Below are 26,092 nucleotides of genomic sequence, written 5' to 3'. Positions count from 1 at the left end.
GTGGAGGAATCCGTGGAAAGGTCATAGCACTGCCTTTGGAAAGTTCTTCTCAAAACCCTTTCACTTACATCATAGCCTCAGCCTGGAAAGTCATCTTGCCTTTAGCGTTTTGAATTCATTTAGGTCACGTCATGTGACAAATGTAATTTGTTACTATATTTCAGAAAAGCGAAGTGTTTGTTAATAAGCTGAAACAGAAAAAACATGTATGTCTCCGTGGGTGTGTGGGGTGTCATGGCATTAAATAATTACTGATTTAAGCAGGCTTCTGTATTGCAGAATGTCTTTTAAAATGTTCATAAGAATTACGAGTCTTCACAGAGTCGAGGAGACAGTAACACTTCTCAAGCATACTGGTTTGCCAGCAATCATTGCTTGGAACTGGTGTGCCACAAAAATGTTTTGGGAAAAACTATTTTACAGTCTAACCAACCAGTAACAATCCTCTCTCCAGTCTTCCAGTTTTACACACAGACACTTGGCAATAATTAGTATAAATCACAATTACAGTGACTGTCAGGTTGACAGAAAGAAGATGGACAGAAAGCCTTCTTTGAGCTCAGTTTCTGTCTTTGTATGTTTTTCACTGAACAGCTTTATTTTTCCAACAATCTGTGAAGGTCAGTTAGATATGAGTTTGAATGTTGACAAACAAACGTGACCTTCTACTTAATTTCAGACGTGAGCAGGCACCTGTCCAGCTATGAGGCTGTATGAACTAATCCTGAACTCCCCTACTTTTTTTTTCATTTTTAAATTCTTACCCCCTAAGATCTGTCACTTCTCCCACAGACGCTTCTACCAAAAGATACGGCTACAATTCCTTCACTTTCTTTTCTTTCATCAGCCAGACGTGCCATCATCATCCAAGCCTGCTCCCCGAGCTACTGTCCTCCTCCTGTATCAGCAGAGTTTAAATTCTTTTTTTTTTAAGTATAAAAAAATAAAGGTGACTTTCTCCAAATGGGGAATTTAAACTAGTACCTGAGACATACCTACTATATGAAAATGCAAAGACTTTAAGCCCTGGCTTTATTTACCGAGGTCTTGCAAAATGATTTTTAATAAAAATCTAATCAGAAAGAACTGCGTGCAAATAGAAGCTCTAACACTTATTACCTAAGTGACTCCAGGCAGGACACCTAACCTCCAAGCCTCAGTTTCCTCATCTGTGAAATGGGGAAAAGTCGGATCCACTGCATGGGGCTACTATGGGAATTAAATGAGGCAAGACCTCTGTAGCATTTAACACACAGGGCAGGCACTCAAGAAAAATAGCTGCTATTATTATTTTTAGTGTTATTGTTATAATCACCATCATCCTTGGTGTTTTATTCTCCAAGTTCCAAGTATCATGCAACCCCACATAAACCAATAATACAAAGAGAAAAGAAATCCAGTTGAGATCTTCTATATAATTCTACATAAAAGTCTCACGGTTTCAAGGCTACTTTTCAAGGCAATCCCTTTGTAAAATTTGCCTTAATTTTTGTATTTACGTCTGAAAGCTTCCAAGGCAGAAGAAAATCTGGAGAACATCAGATTAGCCAGCATCATCACAGACTAAACTGTGGCTTATTTTAGAATCTGTTTAAAATGAAATATATTAGTTTCTCAAAGTAACAGTTCAAATATTATCTCTACCCTCAACTTGGTGCTCCTTGGGAAAGCTTTAAACAGTGTTCTTAAAAAAATATATTTTTTTTAATGGTCATGTTCTATTACTAGACATTCTTTGTACAATACAAACCTGCCTTCCTTGTGATTAAAAAAGTGTGCTTACACTTCAGGCAGGAGTCCCACAATATCTGTATTTACCACCTGAGACTCCACCAACCCCAGTCTGATTCAGCCAGTGGAGAAATAACGTCGAAGGGGATCCAAGTAAGGTAGGAACAGCAATGGGGCAGAAGACTCCTGGGAATTATTCTGTTCACAAAGGAAGAAAAACTACACAGAATGGAGTGAGTATCACTCATCATTGTGACTGAATTAAAAATGAAAACGGTGTTCACCCAGGGTTTAAGACTACAGCCTCATGGGTTAGACAGAGCACATTTGAATCTCATCATATCGCTAACCAGCTGTGACCTTGGTGAATTTGCTTAACTTCTCTCTGCCTCTTTTTGAAGTGGAGATAATATTTATGTCACCGCATTGTTTGAGGAACTAATAGAATATTAATTATATCAGATATATATATATATTAATAGGATATTAATGATTTTAATAGAATAGGAATATATATATAGTAAGGTAAGAACTATTAATATAAGCATATTAACAGGATAATATATAACTGTTAAAAATATTTCTTAAAAAATGGTCAACTCTATTAATACTTTCAGAATAGTTACCATTCTGAATCAGATTCAAATTATTAATATTAATTAAGTAATACTAGTTAATGATTCATAGTATTATTTTCAGTGATAATCTGTTATAAGGCTAATGTGAAAATGTGACCTTTCCCAATTTATTGAGGTTATGTCTCAAGCAATCTATCCATCAATTCAATGCTTTTCCCCTAAACTTCACTGATTAATTCAGTTCAGCAATTAGCTTTTTTTATTGAAAAGATCTTAACTCTAATTTAACTAATTTAACTCCACCGGCTGAAGCAATGGGTTTACATGGACATTACTTAAAACAAGGATTAATACTTGCACTGTAAATGTCTGCCTTTTAATGTCTTTTTTTTTTTTTCCCCTTTCTATAACCACTTCTTAGAGAGGAAGTGCAGTGAGTAGAAAGAGACTGGGCTTTGAAGTCAGAGCTTTCTGGTCAGGATTGATAAAAATGTGGCATTTGTGCTACATCACCCCCTCCTTCCATGACAGACATTACTAGCTGATCATAGCACTCCTGTCTTCTCTGAGAGCCTTGAGAGCACCTTATTATCTTTAATCCAGTCCTAGAGGCTGACAATATCACTTGACAGGATTTGGCATGGTGACGTAGAACCTGCAAAATGTTTAAGTATTCACTTTGCTACTTATGAACGACAAAACCTTAAGAAGTTCCCAAACCACTCCATGCTGATAATTTCTCCCCAGTTAAAGAAGGATAAAGCACCAACTCATCTTACTTGCGTTTAACTGACATGCAGACTATACAATGCAACCCCCAGTCTACTGAATACTCAGACATGACACAGTCAACTGCAGGTACATGGAAAAGCTTTCTAATTCTCTACTGACTCATCATTTCTCGTCTCAGATTTCATGCTTTTCTAAAATACAGAATTGTCTGCATATCTAGACATCTGTATATAGATTTTCTTCTGGTTCCCTCCATGACTCTACCCTAGCACATTGCAACTTTTATGTGCATGAGTTCTTATACCGGGTGAGAAACACTGTGTGCGGATACGGAACATTACAGGTACTTTGATGAATGAGGTTTCCCTCTTTGCTGTTGACTTTCAAACCAAACTTTTGCATCAGATGTGACCCAATCATAATAATACCCATGCAGTGAGTTGTGAGGGTCAACCGAGAAATTTTGGGGGCAAGTGCTTTACTCTATTAGCTACCTTTAATTCTTAGGAGAACAAGAAATTTGCAGGCACATGTCTCAATCAGTTTCAGGGGGATGGAAAATCGGCTAAAGCTTATTTCACTGAAACACAAGGAAGGGGGTCTAAAGACCAGAATCCACACTGGCACCTCACATGCAGAGACTTCCTACAAACCTATCACAACTCAGTACTGAAGACCATGAAGAAACTCGGGCCTCACCTCAGGTCACAGTCCGTGCCACAGTGTTCGGTAATGGGTGCTGGTTGGGGTAGCTGATCACATCTTTGATCAGAAACTGGAAGCTGATCTGATTCCCGGGTGCAAACAGGTTTTCGTTTCCGCTCCCCTGGACAAGGAGGAAAAAAATTATTCAGAGAAAGTAGCCGATTCCATGAACTATTTAGACCAGAGACTGGCAAACATTCTCTGTAAAGGGTTAGACAGTCAATATTTGTGGTTTTCTGGGCTATGTGAGCTCAATCACAATACCAAACACTCATTATAAGGCAAAAGCAGCCACTTACATATGACATGTGAAAAATGGGCATGGCTGTGTCCCAGTAAAGCTTTATTTATGAAAGCAGGCAACGGGCTGGATTCTAAATCTAGGCCTCTGGAAAGTGAGAGAGCTGATTTTGCTTGGGTTCACATGTGTGCATGAACCTCTTAGGATGAGGAAACCTAACATATTCTGAATCCTGTAAACAGCTCAACTTGCCAGCCCAGAGTGCCCAGACAGATGCAGAGAAGAGAGATCGGAAAATGCATGTAGCTAGAACGGTTTATAGATCGCATGCATTTGGCTGCTTCTTAAAAAAAAAAAAAAAAAAAAAAAAACACCTCAAATCCCTGTAACTCAGCCCAAAAGGAGATACCTTGGCAGGGTTTGCTGCACGCTTGCCAGGGTCCTTGACTGTTCCAGTAAAACTGCTGAGGTTTGTCTTCAATCGGAATATTGAAAGAATAGCGCACGTCAGGGTTGTATAACTTTCCCACCGACAACACCTAGGATGTGACAAAATGGAGAGGATGGTATTTGTTTGTTTGTTTGTTTTATTTTTATTTTTTTCTATAACAACCTCTTAGAGAGGAAGTACAGTGGGGTAGAAAGAGACTGGGCTTTGAAGTCAGAGCTTTCAGATTCCAAGAGTTAGAAAAGGTGATTCCAAGAGTTAGAAGAGGGGCAGGGGCTCATGGCCAAGTTCTCACCTGCAGCAAAAGTTCTTGTTCAATACGATCCGTAGAGTTGATTCTTTCCACTACGTTGTCGGACCCGCTGTACTCTATGATGGCATTCCCAATACGGATTTCCCTTTTGGACATTGTGACAACAAAGTCTCCATTTAGCAAGAATTCACCTTTACTGCTTGATAAAGCTGTAGATGAGACAAGAGAATTCACTGATTTGCTGTCAATGACTACCTGTTTGTAGTCTGAAATAATACTTTGATAGGCAGAGTTAGAGTGCAAAGTATGCGGACTTTTCAGCTGGACAGGTGTGGGCTCAAATCAAGCCTTGCCACTTGCCAGCTATGTGGCCTTGGGAAATCACTTTCCTACTCTCAGTCTTGATTTCCTTATCTCTAAAATGGAGATAAAAACACCTACCCTTCATGGTGACTGTGAAAATTAGCTGACATATAAGCATTCTAATTAGCCTGGGATTTGTGCCACAAACCTCACAATTACAAAATTACAGATGGAAGCAATGAATTGTAGTTACCAGAGGAGAAGGGGTAGGGGAGGGAGGGCAAAACTGGGGAAAGGGGATCAACTTTATGGTCATGGACGTAAACTGAATTTTTCATGGTGCGTGTAATGTAATATATATAGAAGTAGAAGTAGGTGTGTAACATTGTATACCTGAAACTTACACAATATGATAAACCAATGTCACCTCAATTTAAAAAAAGAAAAAAAGTTACAATTTAAAAACACGGACTGATGAACTGAACATTTACAAAATCAGTTCCCAACAAATGACCCTCTCTATTTCATATTAGAATTAGTTGAGCCTACTAGAAGCTTTGCTAATTTTCTCTGTTTAGATAGATGTTGAAATCTGAAAATCCACAGACAATGTGATGCTCAAATCTCACTTTTTCTACTGAAGTAGCCAGCCTCCAAGATAGCCCCAGTGATCTTTGCCTTCTGATCTGCACACCTGGTGTCGTCCCCTCCCACACTGATTGTGTAATCACTCCAATATGACAGAAATGACGGAGTGTGACTTCCAAGGCCAGGTCAAAGGCATTATGGCTCCACCTTGCTCTTCCCTGAATCTCTGGCTTTGGGAGAAGTCAGCTGCCATGCGGTCAGGATGCTCAAGCAGCCCATTATGAGGCCTCCTGCAAACAGAATGAGGAACCCAAGGCTTCTGCCAATGGCATCTAATGAGGCATCTGGTAAGTGGATCTCCTAGCCCCGGTCACGCATTCGGATAGCATCACAACCCTCACTTAAGTCTCAACAGCCACCTCATCAGAGACCTCAGAAACACCCAGCCATGCTGCTCCCAGATTCCTGACACACAGAAACTGGGATGGAGGATACACTTGTTGTTCTAAACCACTGTATCTTGAGATAATTTGTTACATAGTAAAACCTACCCAGATCATTCTTTTTTTTTAATTTTTTTAAATTTATTTTATTATTTTTGGGGGGAGGAGGGAGGTAATTAGATTTATTTATTTATCTATTTTCAGAAGAAGTTCTGGGGATTGAACCCAGGACCTTGTGCATGGTAAGCATGCACTCTACCACTTGAGCTATACCCACCCTCCCATCATTCTTTTTAAAACACCCTCCTGCTGGCAGCACAGGCTCTATGCTCCCTATCCCATTTCCTACCTTAATTTTTCTCTATAGTGCTTTGTTTATGCTCTCTCTCCCCAAACAAGAATGCAAGCATGGATTTTTCTCAGACTGTTTTATTCACAGCTGTATCTCAGCTTCTGAAAGAGAGCATGCTAGGGTGCTCAATATACAGTATTCTTGAGGGGGAAGAATGAATCAATCTATTGCAAACCTTGCAAAAGATGAATCAGTCAAGCTGAGAAAGTAATGCTGGGGAACTGCTTGAGTTAAGAGCCAAAATACCAGCCAACTGAGTGCATGACATAACAGAGCTGGATCAGTTAGAAATTTAAGAAAAGGAAAGAAAATGGACAAAGAAGATGAGATGACAGCTGCTTCAGAAGGAATAATTTATTTATCCAAGTGTCAGGAGAGACTACTGGGGAAGTGAATAAAACCCCAGGAAGCTTTAAAAAAATGACTCTTTTTCAGATTTTAGCATTAAATCCAAACTTTAAGCAAAGAATGTATGACTCTGCAATCATATAACTTGAAAGGGAAACTTAGGCAGAAATATTTATCAATTGCTTTATTTTCCATTCTAAAAACCCACATGACAGAAATGAAAACATAATTTTGTTGAACATAACAAAAAATACAATTTACTTTCATACTCTTTGATCAGTTTCTCAAGAAAAAATTCTAATCAGGTTTTTCCTCCCTAGTACGTACTATAAAATTGGGGCTTAATTTTAAGTACTACCTTTTTTTTTTCCCCAGTTCAACTGTTCCTTGAATAATGAATTCTCCCACATACTGAATGTGACATGTAGCAGGTACTCGAGAAAGTGGAGATATTAAACATTTGAGCCCTGCACAAAACACTAGAAAGGGGCCCCTTACCTTTTATAAGTTGTGCACGGTGAGCAAATCTCAGCAGGGATGGAACCCTTGAACTGTACAGGCCATATATTTAGGTGAAAAGGAACATGGAAAAGTAATGGAGGGTTGGCAAACAGATTTCATCCCGGACAGCAAGGTCAATCATTCGGTACCAGCTGCTCAAGAAACTACGCAGAGCAGGATTCACTGACAGCATCATGACAGCATCATTCTAATGACATCTGTCTTGGCTGTGGGATAAGGAGTAGCCAAGTTATATTAAATATTTGCCAGATTCTAACCTTTCAAGGATGCCGGTGATGCACTGTCTTTCATCATGCAGATCAAGGGCAATGTGTATACAGAAGAGGGTTAGAGGATTGAGGGAGAGTAGGTATCATACCCTTACGTGCAGATTGATGAGGGCTGCAATGAACTCTGAATATTCTCAGCGCCTCAGTGCAGCCAGGTCCTTGTTTTTTTGGACGTGGGAACCTCACAGAGTTCACTCAGTTGAACACTATACTAATACAAGGGCTACTCTATGCAGGATCAGGAATCAACTGCAACAAATTTGGTCCCTAAACCAGTCCTTCGCCTACCAAAATTCCTACCCATGTACGCCCCATCTTGGCCCTAAGGGAAGAGTAAGATGCTTTCGTCTGACATGGTGGGGAAGAAAGTAGTAACACAGGAAAAAAACCTTTTAAAAAAAGATGATCTTAAAAAAAAAAAAAGGCAGTCCAAAAGTTTGGCTGCTTCTTCCTGACTCAAAATCTTTTGGTAGCCCCTACTTACCTATAGAATATGGTTCAAACTCCTTAGCAGAACCTTCCTGTATCTTTACAAATCTTACCTTATCTTCCCAGCATCACCATTCACTCCTACCAATAAACCTCAATTTTCAGTCATGTTTAGCCCCAGGTTAGGTATACATTTTTCTACATGGAGGCTGTAAAGTGAAGTAAAGACTTTAATCCTTCCCACTTTCTGTTTGTGTGACCTTGGGTAAGTTACTCAACCTCTCTAAGCCTCAGTTTCTTCCTCTGTATGATGGGTTTCTTATAAGATTGTATGAACATTAAACAAAATAGTGCATGTAGGATTCAGTAGCTGGCAGATCAAAATGCCTTCAAATGTACCGTCTCCTTATCAAATTTTTATAGATGCTTAATTTATGGATGAGAAAAGAATGCTTCGACATTATTCACTTTCCTGAGGCCAGGTAGCTTCTAATCATGGAAGTCTGTCTCCAGAGCCTGATAATCCCTAAAGGTTTCCAAGAAGGAGATCAACAAATATCCATTAAATGAGCGAATGAATTCAGGCATCCTTTCTTTATCTTATGTCCAAATTGAAACCAAGTATGTTTAGCTACAGATTTTTAAAAATTTAAGTTGTTCATTTTGCTAGACGGTGTGAGCCTCCTTAAGTAAAGTGAACATTAAAAAAACGCACAAAGAAAGATCCCAGCCCATAGTAGGTGCTCAACCAATGTCAAAAGAAGGAGTGATCGACTGAACCTGACGTTCATGACAAGCCAAGTAACTGTTTCCCCATCAGTATAAACCTCTGACAACCTCACCTCCCCTGCAGCTCCTGCATTGTGAGATCCACCAGCCATGCAAGATGCAGGAGTTTCGATAGGTCACTGGTTGGAGATGGGGGCTGTCTGCGTGGCCTAGGGAGGCTGCCTCCTAAGGTGGGTCTGACTTACATAGCGAAGGCAAGATAGGCTGCCGAAAGAACTACCCAGTTCCTTCAGGTGAAGCTGCATGCTAGCTACCCAGCTGATGCTCCACTAAACGGAGGGAAATGAGATGTCACAAGGCTAGTTCTGTAAATTAAGCGATAATCCAGCTCTGTTCATATTCAAAGAGCAACCGTCTCTTCTCGGTGCTTTCTGGGGCTCCTTTCCAATATCTCCAGGTTTCCTCTCATGCCCATGCTGATGCGGGAGCATTTCACCCTTCACTGCCTGCCCCTTATCCCAGTAGAGGGTGAGCAGGAAATGAGATAGGAGTCATCAGGTGGAATGAAGTTCCTGCTCTATCTTGAACTGAATCGATTCCTGTCTTCCCCCTGCCACCATTAATCAAGGACTAAGTGTCCTGGAGACAAATAAGCACCAAGGAAATGGCTACTTTTCCTCCAAAAGAAATGCGGACACCGTGGCACTGGGTGCAACTTGGCTTTAACCCGACAGGAGGGAGGGGTCTATGTTGAAAGGATGACCTTTGACAGGGAAGACTTTCTGCCTCGGTACCTTGTGAAACAAATAGTTTCCTGAAGACAACAGTCTACTGCCCAACCTCCCACTAATGCGATTAGGGAGCTAATTTCCTGGGTTGGTTTCCCCCCCATTTCACCCATCAGAGCTCGGTTGTTACAAAGGCCCTCTCTCCTGGAAATTGCTCCTTCACCAACACATGCGAAAAGACTATGGCTTGATTGACCTTGAAAGAAAAAGGAGGGATAAGAATGAAGACTGCTTAGCAACCAAACAGCTGTGACTGGACTCAAGCAAGACTCCACAGTGGGTTTTAAAACCTTCTTAGAGCATTTGCTGCACCTTCCTTCAGGCCAAGAGTAAACATTTACACACACCAGATTTGATGACAACATCATATTCTACCTAACTTGTTAAGAAAACCACTGTAACGTTCAAAGACTCTGAGGTCTTGACCTTCACACTCAGTGAACTGTGACTGCCATCTTTGCTTACACTTTTCATTTGCTTCCAGAGAGACCTTTTTATTTTTTTGTCGACAGGTGACTTTTCCATAATATTCCATGAAAAAGCCATGGCTACCTCGGACTGCCTGTCCCAGATGATAAATCTTCTCTAATTCTGCTTTCATTCTTTATAAAGAGATTAAGAAACCTCCAGTGAGAAATCTAAGGTTCTCAGAAGGCCCTCCCCAATTCAGGCACCTGACCTGGTTGATGAAGGTGAATTGAACTCAGGCTATTACTTGGAGGGAGATTCTTTTTCCAAGAAGGAGAAGAACAGTGGAGAATCCTCCTTTTCGAGGAGAAGAAATGAGCAGCTCACCGTGGCTTTTGGCTTTCAGGAAATTAACCAATAAAGGAGGCTGCACGCAATGCTGCTGGACTTAATTAGGAAGTAGTAGGAAGGCCACGGCAGTCACAGGCTCAAATTTATAACCCAGTGCATGAAGGAAAATGACCCATTTTGTACAGTGGTGGAAAAAGAAATGTGGGATTCCCCCAAAATTGTCTGAAAAGGGTCCCCAAGAATTTTGTTAATTGTTTTATAAAGTCACCACTCATTTGGATCTCTAGGGTGGGGGAAAGCTGATGCAACCACTGAGAATTGATTCCAAGTAAGCCTTTAGCATCTTCAAAAGAAGGGATGATTCTGCATATGTCCATGGTAATCCCAACCTCCATTAAGCGCATGGTAGATATCCAGTAAAGACAGCATAAGGAATGGTTATTCAACAATTCAGCCATCATGTACATAGACACATCGTGTGAAGGCTTTATATCAGGAGTTCAAGATATAAAGACACAGCTTCTGACCCTAAACCATCAGTGGTCACCCAGATAACTCAGAAACAAGTTTCATCTCAGCTGAGGGAGACTCCGTCCTTTCAGTTGCCCAGGTCAAAACCATGGAGTCACCCTAGACTCCTGTCTTTCCTTCACACACCATTTCCAACCCATCAACTAATCACAATGGCTCCACCTTCAAGAGATACACAGAATTTGACTATGTCCTGCCAACTCCAATGCTCCCATGTGGGGCCAAGCTGCCAGCATCTCTCTCTTGGATTATTGCAGTAACTTCCTAACCGGTCTTCCTGCTTCTACCCTGTACCCTACCCTCTGACCCCATCTATTCCCAGCATAACAGCCAGAGTACTCTTTTGAAAATATAAATACGATTATATCATTTTATTTCTTGGTTCAGAGCCTCCAGGAGCTCCCCTTGCCTCTCAGAAGAGTTCAAGTCCTTCCAATGGTTGCATGGCCATACGATCTGGTCCTGATACCTGTTTAACCTCATCTAGGACTCTCCTCTGTGTTACTCAGCTCCAGCCACACTGGCCTCCCTTTATCTTTGGAATAATTCAGACATATTCTTCTTTCAAGGATTTTGCACTGGCTTTTCCCTCTGCCTGGAATGTTCTTTTCCCAGATATCTGCTATCTCTTGCTATAATTCAAGCATTTCAACACCCCCCCCCACTCAGTACCCCACTTTCCTTTATGCTGCTCTATTTTCTGTTTTTACTTATCATCTTCTAACAGTATACAGCTTGCTTATCCATTATGTTACTGTTTATTGTCAATCCCTTCCTGCTAAAAAAAAAAAAAAGGAAGTTCTAAGAAGATAGTGATTAAAAAATTTTTTTGTGTGTGTTCTGTTCTGTTCTAGGACAGTGCCTGGCACATATTAAATAAGTGGCTGGCTGAGTGAAGGATGAGATATGCAGAAAATGCTACAACAGAGTCGTGTGTAAACATCACACTGGATTAGCACACGTGGCTAAAATATCACTGCCTACCTAGGAAGGATTTCACACAGACCTTCCAAAACACAGACAGAGGTTCTAATTCAACTCAACATGTCCAGATGTTTGGGGTAAGCCTCTATAGAGGCCATATTCATATGGATAAATAGAGTCCATGCCCAGACATTATAAAAAAGTCCACTCAATTTCTCTTAAAAATTGACTGCCCAGCAAGACTGCCTTGATTTCTTCCAGATCTAAGGGCAAGTCATGCTCCTTTTCATGGCAAGGAAGAGTCTGGTTGTGCAAGGTGATCAGCTGAATCCCTTTCTTTCATTACTGTAGTCCTCCATGTCCTTCTTTTAATTAAAAATGGTTGGGTGAATTTCCTAATCACTTATAGAACTTGACAGAATGATAAAGTGAAGTGCGACTGGGCTGAGCACACAGGTGAAAATGACCACGGGGTTGTTGGTGAGTTGTGGCTTGGAAACAGGAAGAGATATGAATTAATCATGTGCTTGGGCACGGTGAATGATGGAAAATCTACAAAGTAATCACATGGGCCGTATCAGCAATGATGTGAGAAAAATACTGCCACTAGAGAACCTTTTGGAATGACCAGGCATAATGCAACACTGAATACTGAATACATCCATCTGCTATTGGTTAAGACAAGTCGTACCTCTCCTAAAACATTTGCATGTCAGTTACCCCAAGGACAGATCTTTAAAAAAGACTCAAAGAAAGCAATGATTTTATACTAAACTTACAAGGCAAGTAAGTACTTTCAAAATGTGATTTGGGGCCTTTTTATTTTCTAACACCCAGAGTCAGTCCCTTGATATTGACTAGTATAACTATCTGACTCTTAAATCAATACCCTAAGGGTGTAGTGGACGAGGGAGAAATAAAATAATGAGTTTTAATATCAACTTCTTTCTTAAATACATGACATCTGAAAACTCTCCACGTGTGGTAGGAGGAAGGAAGCAGCAACTGCTAACTGCTCCAGAGAACCAGAATTCCTGCAAAGGGCAGGGGTTGCCCATCTCACCTAAGTAGTTATCATCCTCGGATTTCCCTGAGAAACTGTGCTGCCGCACATCGATATTGGTAGCACCAGCTGGGATTCGGACCACGATATTGTAACCTGAAAAGAATTGAGCAGAAATTGAGTATTCCACAGGATGGTTCACTTTCTCTAAGCATGGAGTATACAGTGGTAACAAAGGAATATTATTCTTACATCTTAGGTGCCCTATAAACCAGATGAGTAATGTACCTTAACAAGACTGATTTTACCCTTGGCATTAGTACTTTTATGTATTACATGTGGTTAACAGTGTTGACACTTTGATGGTGTTCCTTCTCACGGTTCTTAGGAACAAATTCTTACCATAATGTACTGTATTAAATGTTCCTGCCACTGTTTTGCACGAAGAATTATCGCCACCACAAACCCCACATTTATCTCTCCGGGCTTTGGAGTTTAAAACATGATCGCATCCAGCTTGCTTTAAAAAAAAAAAGTTGAAATGAATGGTAAGTAACATAGAGATGACAAAATGATCAGTAATGTTTTTTTCTGGGATGAGGCATTCAAAATGACAAGAAAGCTAAGTTTCTTTAAACCTGCAAGGGTTGGGAACTCAAATTGTCTTCAGCCTTGCTATAGGACAATGTGGTCCTTGGACTAGCAGCCATGGGCATCCCTGATGCTGTCGAGAATGCAGAATCTCAGGTCTCACCCAGATATAATGAGTCAGAGTAGATTTCCATGCATGTTAATATGACCCTTAAGCACTTCATCTCCTGATTAAAGCTTGAGAAGCACTAGTCTACGAATAAGTGGAGCACATGAGAAAAGCAGCTCAGGAATAAAACATTTTCAAAAGGAGTGATTAAGGACAGTATCCCATAAAAGAGCTCACACCCCATCTTAAGGGAGCAGTCGCCGTCCACTCCGGAGTACTGATGCCACGCAGAAGTAGCAGCCCAGTGTTGACATTTCCCAATATGTCAAGAGGAACTGGAATATTTGATTTTATGTGAAATCCCCCATGTTTAAATACTGGCTATAAAAGGACAAAGCACAGCTGCATGCTGCCAGTCTGAGGCCTCAGGCTCCAAGTGGCCTCTTCAGTTCCTTCCCGTCGTAATGCAATGCAGCAGTGGAGAACGAGGTCTGAAAAGGACTCCAGCAACCACCAGAAGACCCGGAGGACAGAGTTCACATGCCCGTCCATTTGGTTCCTTTGAAGGAACTGGGCTTTGAGGAGAAACTCAATGTTTTGCCAGAGGATAGAATCTCAAGGAAGTCTGCACTGTTGCTGTGGGTCAGGATGTAGGGAAAACGCATAAGCGCTCTTCAGTCAAATCCTATTCACGAGGAGCTCCCCTGTGTGCCTCGGACTGTGCGCAAGGAACAAATACACCATCTCAGAGCCTGGCTGCCTTAGGACTGATTTCTGAGTGGTAAGAGCAGGGCAATGGTAGCCAGCCCTCGGGAAATCAGGGCTCTGATGCTTTGGCATCTGCCAGAAGCATCTCGATTTCCCTCCCAAGAATAATTTGCAGGTATGTCTCTGGTAGAAGTTACCATGCTTCTAATCAGAAAGAGAAGTCTGAGCGAGGCCAGCTTTTCCACACAGCATCCTTTTGGAGCAGAGCTATTCAATCTACAAAACTTGCTGTCAGAAAGCTTTTAGGTTTAACCTTAAGCACTGTGGCTAAGGTCAAGAAGTATGTATGTGTGTCAATTACTATAATCGATCTTCACAGGGAGGCTCTGTGTAGACCCCCAGAGAGGCCGAGAATGTCAGAAAAACCCAGGGCAGTAGTTCTCAAACTTGGGCACGCATCAGAATTAGGTGGTGCTGATGCTGGTCTGGGGGCCCTGCTTTGAGAGCCGCTGCCCTGGAGACAGGGCACGGGTACCAGCAGCTGCTATTCTGTCAAGGAAGTCACACTTCACAGCTTGGCAGCAAGACAACACGGTGAAGAAAATGCCATCTGGGACTTACCCGGCAAAGGCCTTGGACACAGATGTCATTGGTGTCCTGGCCACACGGAGTTCCATCTACCACTCTGTCACGGAGCTGATAGTAGGCTGTGTTCCCCGCCACCCTGCAGAAGAGCTTGCACCGGTCTTTCATCAAAACTAGGCAGGACAAAGACGATGCAAGGTGACTTTCATGCCTGGACCCCACACCACCCTGCCAACCGTGGGTCCCTCCCTGGACGCACTTACTTCCACTGTACTTTGGGACCCAGCGCACGTTCGGAAGCAGACCGTTGATGTTGAAATGCTTCCCATCAAAGTGAGCACACTGCTCGTCTCGGAAGTCTCGCTTCTGCTTGAGGACATGGCTCCGTGTTGCAGGACTTAAACTTCATCCGACGCCCTACACAGTACTTCCCACCATTTTTTGGCCTAAGAAAAGGTAAAGAACACACCCACTATATTATAATGTATTTCTCCCAGCACCACTCTCCTGTCTGTGGCTTCCTGTCTTTGAGGGAAGCAAACATGAAGAGGTCAATGACAGAGGCCAGGGAGAGGGCTCTGAAATCCGTGTCTGCACGCCGCCTTCACCACCCGTAACTATATAACCTTGGGCCAGTCACTGACCCTCCACGAGCCTCAATCCTTCCATCTGTAAAATGGGAAGGCCCCTCCTGATAAGGCTGTTTTGAGGATAAAATGTGACAGCATCTAATTTAAAGTTTGAAAAACAAAGCCTGGGATCTATTAAGCCATTTTCTGTCTTCTTTCTCCCAAACACTCACAGTCGTTCAATTTTCAAAACATAGAAGGTGAACGGTCCAGATGAGTAGATAAGTATTCTGAACAAATTCTGTCTACCGTCTGTACTGTGATATGCTCAAGGGAGACCATCTTAACTCTAGCGCCACTCCATCTCCAATTATTTCTGTCTCACTTCTGTGTCTCTCTCCCTGCACAACTATTGATTTTGTTTGTTTTGTTTTACAAATAAAACAGAATAAGATGTGCTCATATTTTGACAAACTTAATAGGAGAAGCAGGGAGAGACTGTGCTTGTTTCATTAACTTTTATGTGACAAGAGCACGGAGTATGCCATGCAAAGCATCATGGTGCAAATTTAATCTCAGCAGGCAACCCTGTCTATGTATTTTCCAGATGTGACCCAGAGAGTCAGTTTCACAGCCCATCTCCCAGCAGTCAACGGCTTGCCAAAAGCATCATGGAAACGGGAGGATCACAGAATCAGAGGACGTCGGGCTCACCCCACCAGGGCTGCAGCACCTCAGATTTCACAGCTACTTCAGGGCACCTCTCCAACTGAAAGATTTCCCCCTTTCGTTCTTTAGAATGAGCCCTTGAGAGTACTTGGGACCACAGGAAGTGTTTTTTGTTTTGTTTTGTTCAGGGTTTGGGGGAATGGGAAATACATCCATGCCCATACAACACAGGATGAGGAGCAGTCTAGCAGAGCAGTTAAGGCTCTGGAGTTGAATCTGGGTTCCTACCTTGGCCCCATCCTCACTGTGTGTCTTCACACAAAGTTCTTAGCCTCTCAGAGCTTCAGTTGCCTTCTTCTCTAAAATGTTAGCTAATATGATGTTATGCGTCAGCACAACCCAACCTAATCTGATCCGACTCAGCAGACTGTTGTGAGTACCAAACCTGAGCTACGATGCGGCGTGTACTGTGAGGTGGGACTCAATGGTACTGCAGAGTGCCCAGACTCAGGAAGGGCTGCCTGACCAAGATGCTGTCGTAAACATGCTCTCTCTATCTCTCTATCAAAGATTTGCAGGGTAGGGTAAGAGCGTGGGCTCTGTAGTGAGAAGGTGGTGTGAGTTGCCCGGCCGCCCTGAGCTTCATCCTGCACGTGTAAACAGAGATGGCACTGTGCACCTGAAAGGCTTGTTATAAACAAGGAGCTTAGCATGGAGTCCGATAAATACTCATTTTAGTTATCACGAAGAAGCCTGCATCTAGGGATAAAAAACGGCACATAACCCAGCAGGACTTCTGTCCAATAGTCTCCCCATGAAGCCCGTGATTTATATCTGCCTTGTGTGCCTGACTTGCCAAAACTCACTCGTATCTTTCCAAAGGGTAGGGCAGATGAGGTACTTTTATACCAAGGGACAGAGGTTCAGAGAAGTTAAGGACTCTGCCCACGGTAGCATGGCTAATAAAAGAGCAGAGACGGGACTAGAATTCAAGCTTCCCAACTAACTATAGCAGATCCATTAGGTCACTGACCTGTTGCCTACAAGTGACTCATATTTCTTTCTCTTCGAAAATAAAAATTTTTCTGAGCGGATTTTTTTTTTGTTTGGTTCTCTTATACAAAGAGTCTTAACTGACTTTTGAAATTGATCAAGTGTAGCAGTTCCTCGGGCAGCAAACGGTTAATAACTTGCAGGTGGCTTCCTTCCACATGGTAACAGATTCCCCCTTTGTTTGCTTTCACTACTATTAGATGGCAAAGAGCATTTTGTGATTTATTTTTATAAATGACATTAAAGAAAAAAAACGACACATAGAAAGCACTCCATGTAAGAGGCAATAGTGCTGAAGGTTATAGATCTGGACTCACGAAACAGAGGGTCTGAATCCCAGCCCTGCCTCTTTAATCACGGTGCAATTTTAGGCAAATCACTTAATCTCTCTAAGCCTCAGCTTCCCTATCTGTTAAAGGGAGATGATGCTAATACCTACTTCACAGGACTGACTGAAGGCTAATGAGTTAATAGATTTCAAAGCACCTGAACAAGGCCAGCCACACAGTAAATGTTTAGCTATTACAAAGGTCTGCAAATGACAGCTCGTAGGCCAAATCCAGCCTACTGCCTGTTTTCATGTGGCTAGTGAGCTAAGAATGGCTTTCATATTCTGAAACAATTTAAAAATAAAAAAGAATACTTTGAGACACATAAGAATTACATGAAATTCAAATTTCCATGTCCATACATAAAATTCTGTTGGAATACAGCCACACTCACTTTTTATATGTTGGCTATTTACATCTCTCACTGTATCAGAAAAGTTTAATAGCAGGGACAGACATCCTATGATCCGTAAAATCTAAAATATTTATTATCTGGCTTTTTATGGAAGACGTCTGCTGAGTCCTGAGCTCCTCTAGAATACAAGGCACCATGTCACTTTCCAAACTCCATCAGTGACTGTGCACATCAGTGACTCTGTGAGACAGGCAGTGGCATCTTTGATTCTCAATCTCATCCTTGTTTTAACTGGGCTCAGAAAAGGTTAAGTAACCTGGCAAGGTCACATGCTGGTTAAATGAGATATGCTGGCTGAGACACCAAGCCAGGTCTCCCTGACTTGGCCTCTCTCCCATGCTGCCTCTGTCGAGACAGGTCTCTTTCCATTTCAAAACTCATTCTCTGACTTCATTTGCATTTTATGTAAAGGCAATTGATATTTTATTAATAAGCATAAATGTGCCCTTTAGAAACATATGACTTTTTTATAAAAATATCCTAGACAATAGTATTTCTGCCTGATGTGCATATACTGTATAATGGGGAGGGCTTTGGCCAGCTGAACTTACCTTTCAGCATGGAAAAATTCAGGTCATAATTTAGGAATTTAGCTGAATAGAAGTATTTTCATATAACCAAATTCTGAAAATTATAGGAAATGTAGCTTTAAAAAATAACATTAAGCACATTTTCCAATTATTAAGATCCTTTAAAAATACTGCTTGTCAAATAGCGATGGAAATGACTTAAGGAAACTGCTGATTAATTACTATAAAAGTAACTATATTCAGCAGAGGCATGCTGAATCCTTTCAAGCACATGCCTATTAATATGCACAAAGAAAACTTGCGATGCCGCATGGCCAAAGCCACAGAAGAAGTTTTGCAAAGATCATCACAGGTTCATTCCACCCTTTGGTCTGCAAATGGATTTGAACAGAAATCTCAACATCTATGTTTACTTATAATGAATTGGGGTTAGCACAAGGAACAGATTTCTAGTGATACAAAAGGCAGCCTGACAAGGTAGTGTGTTTGCTATATTTGGAGGGTTGTACTAAGCGGTCTAATGATCGATTATGAAGGACACGGAAAGGCTATTCAAGGATTAGGTGTGGTGGGCTGGGCGATCATTGATAATTCTGCCAAATGGGGCAGTCTATGGGACTGGATCTCTACTCATTCATTAGTTAATGGCTCTCCCACAGCAGCCAGTTCTCAATATTTCAAAAGACAGATTTTTCTCAACTTACAGTGGGGTTGTGTCCTGATAAACCCATTGCACTTTGAAAATATCCTGAGTCGGAAATGCATTTAATACACCTAACCTACTGAACATCGTAGCTTCAGCTAGCGTACCTTTAACACGCGCAGAACATTTATGCTAGCCTACAGTTGGTCAGAATTGTCTAACACAAAGCTTATTTTATAATCAGGTACTGACTATCTCTTATAACTGATTAAACACTACACTGAAAGTGAAAACCAGAAGGGTTGTCTACAGAATGGTTATACGGGGTATCAGATGTTCACCGGCATGATGAGTGGCTGACTGGGAGTTGTGGGGGTCCCCACCACCCAGCATCACTAGAGCATTGTACTGCATATCATCAGCCTGAGAAAAGATCAAAATTCAAAATTTGGAGTACACTTTCTACTGAAAGAGCATCGCGTTTGCACCATCGTAAAGTAAAAAAATCTTAAGTCTAACCACTGTAAGTTGGGGACCATCTGTAAATTCATCCAACTCAGTACCTCAACAAAACTTTGCTGCCATTCTTTACAGCCAGATGAGAGACTTGTTTTCTTAGATGAAACAGACATGTGTTTAGGGTGAGGGTAAGAGCTCAGTGGTAGAGCAGGTGCTTAGCATGTATGAAGTCCTGGGGTTCAATACCCAGTACCTCCAGTGAATAAATAAAGAAACCTAATTACCTCCTCTCAAAAATAAAATTAAAAAATGAAATAAAAAACAATCAATTGGACATACATTAAAAAAAAGATTAGACATATGTTTATCCTCTCTTGTATAAGATTTCATAAGCAGTTGCTACAGTCAAAGCCTAAAGGGGGAATAATGTAGTTCACAAGCTTGTCTTTTTCTTAACTCTATCAGTTTACTATTATTTGTAAATTTTACCTACCTCCTAATTTAAAAGCAAAAATAGAAGCATGAAAAGAGGGAAATACTTTGCTCTCCTAAAAAACTGGCTTGATTTTTTATTCTGATGGACTATAACAATTCTACAAACCATTTAGTTCCAGCCACCAGGAAGCTCAGAGACAAATTTAAAGCACAAAATAACAAGCATATGGCCCAACGGCCCTGATAATGCATCTTCTATTTACAGTGCTTCATCTTGCTTTGGTACTCTCAGTTATGTTTTTGATGGTTCTGACTTTAAATTTACATGTTCTATTACATGTCTCTTACAGATCAGGTGACCATATAATTAATAGCTTAATCTCGGGCATTTTGAGAATGAAAAAGGGAGATATCAGTAATTTCTCCAGGACAACAGATGTTAACTGGGACTATCCTAACAAACCAGAACACATGCTTATCTGTAGGGCACGGGTCAAAACGGGCTTAAAAAATAAATAAAACATTTAAAGACAAAATATCAGGGATCCATTCTCATGATGGCGCATCAGTTGAGACCAAAAACTTTTCCGACCAAAGTGAGAAAGCTGATACTTTCAGAAACTTGCTCATCAATTACAGCATAATTCCATAAGCACGGCAGGACTGTTTCTCTTTTTCAGCTTGCATGCTTTCCAGGAAAAAAAAAAACAAACTTAAAAATACAGCTTAAAGTATTTGGATGCTAAATAAATACATTCCTGACCCACATGAATACTATGAAAAAATAAGAACAATCCAGTGTTCTTGATAGAGGCATACCGTGGATTCTAAAAATGGAGCTCTTCATTATATTCTAAGGGCTCTTCAAAGCACTTTGCCAGTGATGGGTGGAGAGGCGTCAGCGGGCAGGGGACAGAGGGTGAGTCGTGTTCCCTCAAATTCCTTGAGAATCAGGACAGCAACTACTTCTGCATCTTACATAATGAACCAACTGTTCTGCAAATTTCTCTGAACAAGCTTTTAAACTGATTGGGATCTGATTTTCCCCTTTCGGTGTCCCCTTCTCCTGTCTAACTGACTCCCCCAGTGCCATCGTAACCTCAGCTTTGAGAGGCAGACTCCCTCCTTCGCTCACAGGGACATCCAAAGTGCAAAGAACTTGGAGGAATTTCAATGAAATGATGTTCGTGCTGACACTCAACGAGGTGGCTTGTATTATTTCAAAACCTTCCATAGCAAACAGCCAGGATGAGGCCCTCTAACTGAAATCTTTAATGATCAGTTCCTAAGTTCTGAATGCGAGGATCTTTGCTTCATTTTGGAGCTCAAGATCTTTTTGTGCTGAGATCTTTAAACGGGGTGACTTTCTTTGTCTGGCCCATTCCAACTACAGAGTGATTTATCTCTTTCCACTTTCCACATTACTTCTAGAATTGCTCTAAGGCTTAAAACAAACAAACAAACAAAAACCACCAAACATTTCTTCTAAATGGAACATTCTTGAGTCAAAATGTTAAAAGTGCCTACTGTTCACAATATCTACACCCTCATGATAGTAATAGCTTATTATAATAATAATAGTAATTTGGCTCAAGGTAGCCACCAGTTTTCAATTAAAAAAAATTTCAACGTATATGCTGCTAGCTTAAAATGTTTCATTTTAAAACTATAATAATACAAGCAGCTAGGATATATAATTGATTTTAACAAGCAATCTGTGAAACAATATATATAGAATGACCCTTATATTACCTGATATTTACTTCATATAACACATATTACATCTATAATCTTTTTTAAAAGTCTGAAATAATAAAAATAAATTGTTTTTCAGTGGTTATTTCTTGTGGGGAGTAGGAGAGGGTAAGAATAATGATAGTCATTTCTGATATATACTTTTATGTCCGAATTTTTTGAAAGCATGTACTATATTTATATTATTATTTAAAAACTAAGAGATACACATTACTAAATATAAAACAGATAAAACAACAAGGACCTACCGTATAGCATAGGGAACTATATTTAATTTCTTGTAATGAGACTTAATGGTAAAGAAACTGAAAAAAAAAGTATGTATATGTATAACTGAATTGCTTTGCTGTACACCTGAAACTAACATTGTAAACTGACTACACCTCAATAAAAAATAAGAATTAAAGAAAAACTAAAATGAAATGTAGAGTCTATGGAAAAATCTAATGTTTATTAGTTGCTATCCATGGCCACAGTGTTAGTTTTACAGACTAGAGTCCACGTCTTACGGCTCTTTACTTGTCCTTAGAGACTAGTATTAGACTAGTATTTCATGGATGTGAAAAAATGTTGGTGAACAAAAATAAGTAAATAAATTGATCAACATCTGTGATTTGGATTCGACAGAGTATTTATTTAGACCAGGGCTTGCAACAATGGCCTTAAGTATGGCCTTTTTGGTATACATATTTCGGGTTTTCCTTGTAAAAAATATTGGAAGCATTGTCAACAGTAGGCCCTTTGTTACCGGTGAACGATCAGCGGGGCCTGTCACCCACACCTGCTCCAGCACTCTGCAGTGCAGACAGCCTCGTCTACTGCCCTAACCCACTTTGCTCCTGTACCTGCTTGCTTCTCTCTGTGATCCAGTCCACTATCCTCAATGGAGGGTATTAAAAATAAATGAGTACTGCTGAGAAAAACCATTTTACGTAATCCCAGAGCAGCTGATTCTTCAACAGGGTTGTTAGTTTGCATATCTAAAAACTACCTCTAATCTGTGGGGACCTCTGGGGCCCCTCAGCCTATTCAGGTTCAGTGGCCATCACTTCACACATTATTTTTTGTTCCTGTGAACCTTACACATCTTAGATCCACACAAAATTTGATGTCATTCCTTATAAGGTAGATGGTAACTTTTTAAATCTACTTATAAATAGCCTCTCCCCAAACACACGTCTATTGTGATAAGATGCTGGGGAAAAAAAAAAACCTGTCGGCTTCATCTCAACATGTTAAGTTTCAACAAGGTATGGCTGGTAGAGACAGCCCAGTCATATTCTGAGAATTATTCAGGAAAGTGATTGTGGGATGGGACCTCAGGAGTCTGGAAAACAGCTAGAATGATTCAAAAGTAAGTCCTGACTTGGGGTTCCAGGTCCCCTTGGGGTCTGCTAATGCCCCCAGTGTGGGTCCGGATATCCTTTTCAGCATTTCAGTAGCTAACTGGAAAAGGTACATTTATCTACAATCTGGAGGGAAATGTCTAATTCCTTTGTTTCCTCCGGAAAATCCATCTGTTCACTTTATTAGCATGCTATCCCAAGCTCTGGCAGGCAGTGAGATATACCTGACTGTCAACACTGTTAAACAGACCCACTGAACCAAAGCATCCACTGTTTAATAGATAAAACTTGTAATAATAAAGGCTCACAGGAGAAGAAAAATAGTACAGAGGGACAGAATTTAGATATCGTTGGTCTAGGCAGTTCTAGACGTCCACCCACTTTCCAATTTGGAAAGAGAGCTTAACTGGCCTCCACCTAAATTATTCCCTTTAGGAATTTTTCAGCCCTGCTATCCCAGCAATGACAGTGATCAGTTCTAGGACTTACTCTGGTCTGTTGCACTCACGAACGGCTGTTTTGATGCCCCCTCCACACGTTCTTGAGCAGGTTCCAAAGTGACTCCAACTTCCCCAGGATCCGTCGGTCACGGGGACCTCCATTTCTTTGGGAACACAAAATCCAAACTTGCAGTGCTGTATTTAATAAGGGGAACAGTGAGGGAGAGCTCGGTGCTTCAGATATTGCAGGACCCGCTGTCCTTTTAAATATACCACACTTGAATCTTTTTGCCATGTGCTGGTTTTGAAAAGCTGTGATGTCATCATCTCTGTGAGTCAAGGACAGTGTAGGGATTTGAATCTCAGACTTAGTGATTTTAGGCTGTGTCTTCCATTTACAACTGGCTTCAATAAAATTGGCCAATGAGCAGTTGGCTGCAGGCTGTCAGGGTAACTCCAATGGCCAGCTTCGAAGTGCTCATTAGCCTACTTGGAAAAATGAGGCGTGGAAATGGGCAGACTGGTTGCAGACAAGGCCAGAATGAGTTATTGGATTTGCATAGCACATCTCCATTAACAAGGCCCAGAGATGTCGTGAGCCTGGTGAAATATAATGCCTTACTGCTCCTCATGGATTCGAAAACCCAATTTTAATTGAATAGGAAAGGAAATAAAAAGCTAGTTATATGATTCCTCTAAACTCACTGTAGCAAAGCACATAGGATGAGACCAAAGCAAAATTGGACACATGACTGAGAGCCCTCAACTTTATTGCTTTTTTGTTACTAATGGTTTCAGAGTCTTCAGCCTGGAGCAGGAAGGAGGCGCGAGGTTTAAAACAAAACAAAACAAAGTAAAACTCCTCAGCAGGACAGAGGAATGGAGAAGTCCATTTCAACCCCTGCCATTGTTGGGGTGTGAGGCCCTGACACAAAGCTGAGGTCACCAAGCCCTGGACAAAGGATGAGGGGCAGCCGTGGCGGCAGGAGGGTGACACCCTGCTCAGATCTCTGAAGCGGAGCTGGTGGTGGCCACTGTGATTTATCCACAGGGAGGATGCAGGCAGGGAGGACACGGGAGGCAAGAGGCAGAGGGCCACCGAGGGCAGGCGGTGGGGGAGCGGGCAGGGAATGGGGACAGATAAGAGGCTGGTGGAGGTCTCAGTTAGAATGGGCGGTCCCAGCAAAGGCTGGTGAACAATCACTTGAAGAGTGCAGTTAGGTTTCCTCTGTTCTGTCCTGCCCTCTTCCTTGTCATTATCCTCTTAGGTATCTGAGGACACGTCCCTTTCCCTGGGTTGTTGGGCTGAGTCTTAAAAGGTGAGGCATCTAAAGAATCCCAAGCAACTCTCTACCCAAGAAATGTGGCTAGAAACGACCACGCCACTCTCTGAAATCATTTTATCATTGTTTTCGCAAAAGTCTTGAATGTTTCTTGGAACATATGCACACCAGATCAATGAGAGAGGCAGCATGGTCTATAGCATCATTCTCCAATAGGGATGTCACAGGAGCCACATATATCACTTAAAAAAAATCTAGCAGCCACGTTAAAAGAGTAAAAAGAAAACTGAAATTAATTTCAATAGCCTTTACTAGCTCAAAATATCTAAGGTGTTTTTATTTCTCTAGGTAAGCAACACAAAATTATAAATGAGATTTTTTCCATATCTTTTTTTTCTCATGCTTGATTTTAACACCTGGTGTGTATTTTTATTCTAGCATATTTCAGTTCAGACTGACGTTTCAAGTGCTCACCCAGTTACATGTGGCCAGTGGCTGCCATATGGGGACAGCACAGGTCTCAGGGGGACAAAGCTTAGCAGGCAAATGGTCTGGTGGTGAGTGGTGGCCATTCTACAAACTAACTCTGCGACCTCATGTGAGTCAGTGAACCCAGCTTCCATAGCTGAAAAGCAGGGACATACCTGACAAACTTGTCTTGAGTATAATACGAGACAATGGATCTAAAGCACCTAGTACACAGCAGAGCACACAGAAGACCCAACCTGAATAAGGTTTGTAATGATAACAGCAAATATTTACACAGTAGATGTTCTAAGCAATATACATATATACATATATATATATAAAATATATATAAACTTACTTAATCCTCACAGCATACTATAAAATAAGTACTATTACCCCCATTTCTACAGAAAAGAAAAATGGAGGCACAGAGGGTTGACACTAAACATCTGGCAAGGGGTCGAGCTTATACTGAAACACAGACAATCTGGCTCCAGAGTGCATCCTCTGAACTGTGACACATATCACTTCTTAACTGTGAGCAAATGGGAACAATTTTTGACATCTAAATAAGGACTGAAATTTAAAAGCAAGATTAATGAGCTGGTTAGGTGAGGCTGACACTACAAGTCATCTACCCAATATCCATTCCCTCTTTCATCCTTGTTAACAGAATCTATATTTCCCTGGATTCTTATATAGATAGGAATGGTCAAAGAGATGTCAGCAGAATTCACTGGCTAAGATTCCGGGGAAGGTCCTTTTGGCCCTTTGTTCCTTGTCTTTTGGCTTCATTCTGCCTGGAACTCAGAATTGATAGCTGGAGCTAGAGTAGCTATTTTGCGACCTTGAGGGTAAGGGCCATTTGCATATGATAGTGAAGCAGAAAGAAATTAAGACCTTGCGTCTCTGATGCCTTTTGTGGAGACTCCATAACAGCTCCATGGTCTGCCAACTTCTGACTAATTTGTGTGTGTGTGTGTGTGTGTGTGTGTGTGTGAGAAACAGAGAGAGAGAGAGAGAGAGAGA

At 41.2% G+C, this 26,092-nt stretch overlaps 1 protein-coding gene across 1 annotated transcript in view; it reads right to left on the bottom strand.

The window, feature by feature from the left end:
* Positions 1-26,092, bottom strand: part of ADAMTS9 (ADAM metallopeptidase with thrombospondin type 1 motif 9) — a 156,812-nt gene that overhangs the window by 87,270 nt on the left and 43,450 nt on the right. Inside the window, 9 exon segments of the mRNA XM_006178299.3 lie at positions 3,741-3,867; positions 4,397-4,526; positions 4,731-4,897; positions 12,737-12,832; positions 13,079-13,196; positions 14,706-14,842; positions 14,933-15,044; positions 15,046-15,115; positions 23,362-23,507. Coding sequence (XP_006178361.2) covers positions 3,741-3,867; positions 4,397-4,526; positions 4,731-4,897; positions 12,737-12,832; positions 13,079-13,196; positions 14,706-14,842; positions 14,933-15,044; positions 15,046-15,115; positions 23,362-23,507 — 1,103 coding nt within the window.

This window comes from Camelus ferus, chromosome 17 (assembly GCF_009834535.1).
Source record: "Camelus ferus isolate YT-003-E chromosome 17, BCGSAC_Cfer_1.0, whole genome shotgun sequence".
Taxonomy (NCBI): Eukaryota; Metazoa; Chordata; class Mammalia; order Artiodactyla; family Camelidae; genus Camelus; species Camelus ferus.
Note: the sequence above shows the minus strand (reverse complement) of the source record. Positions and strands in the feature narration are given on the sequence as shown.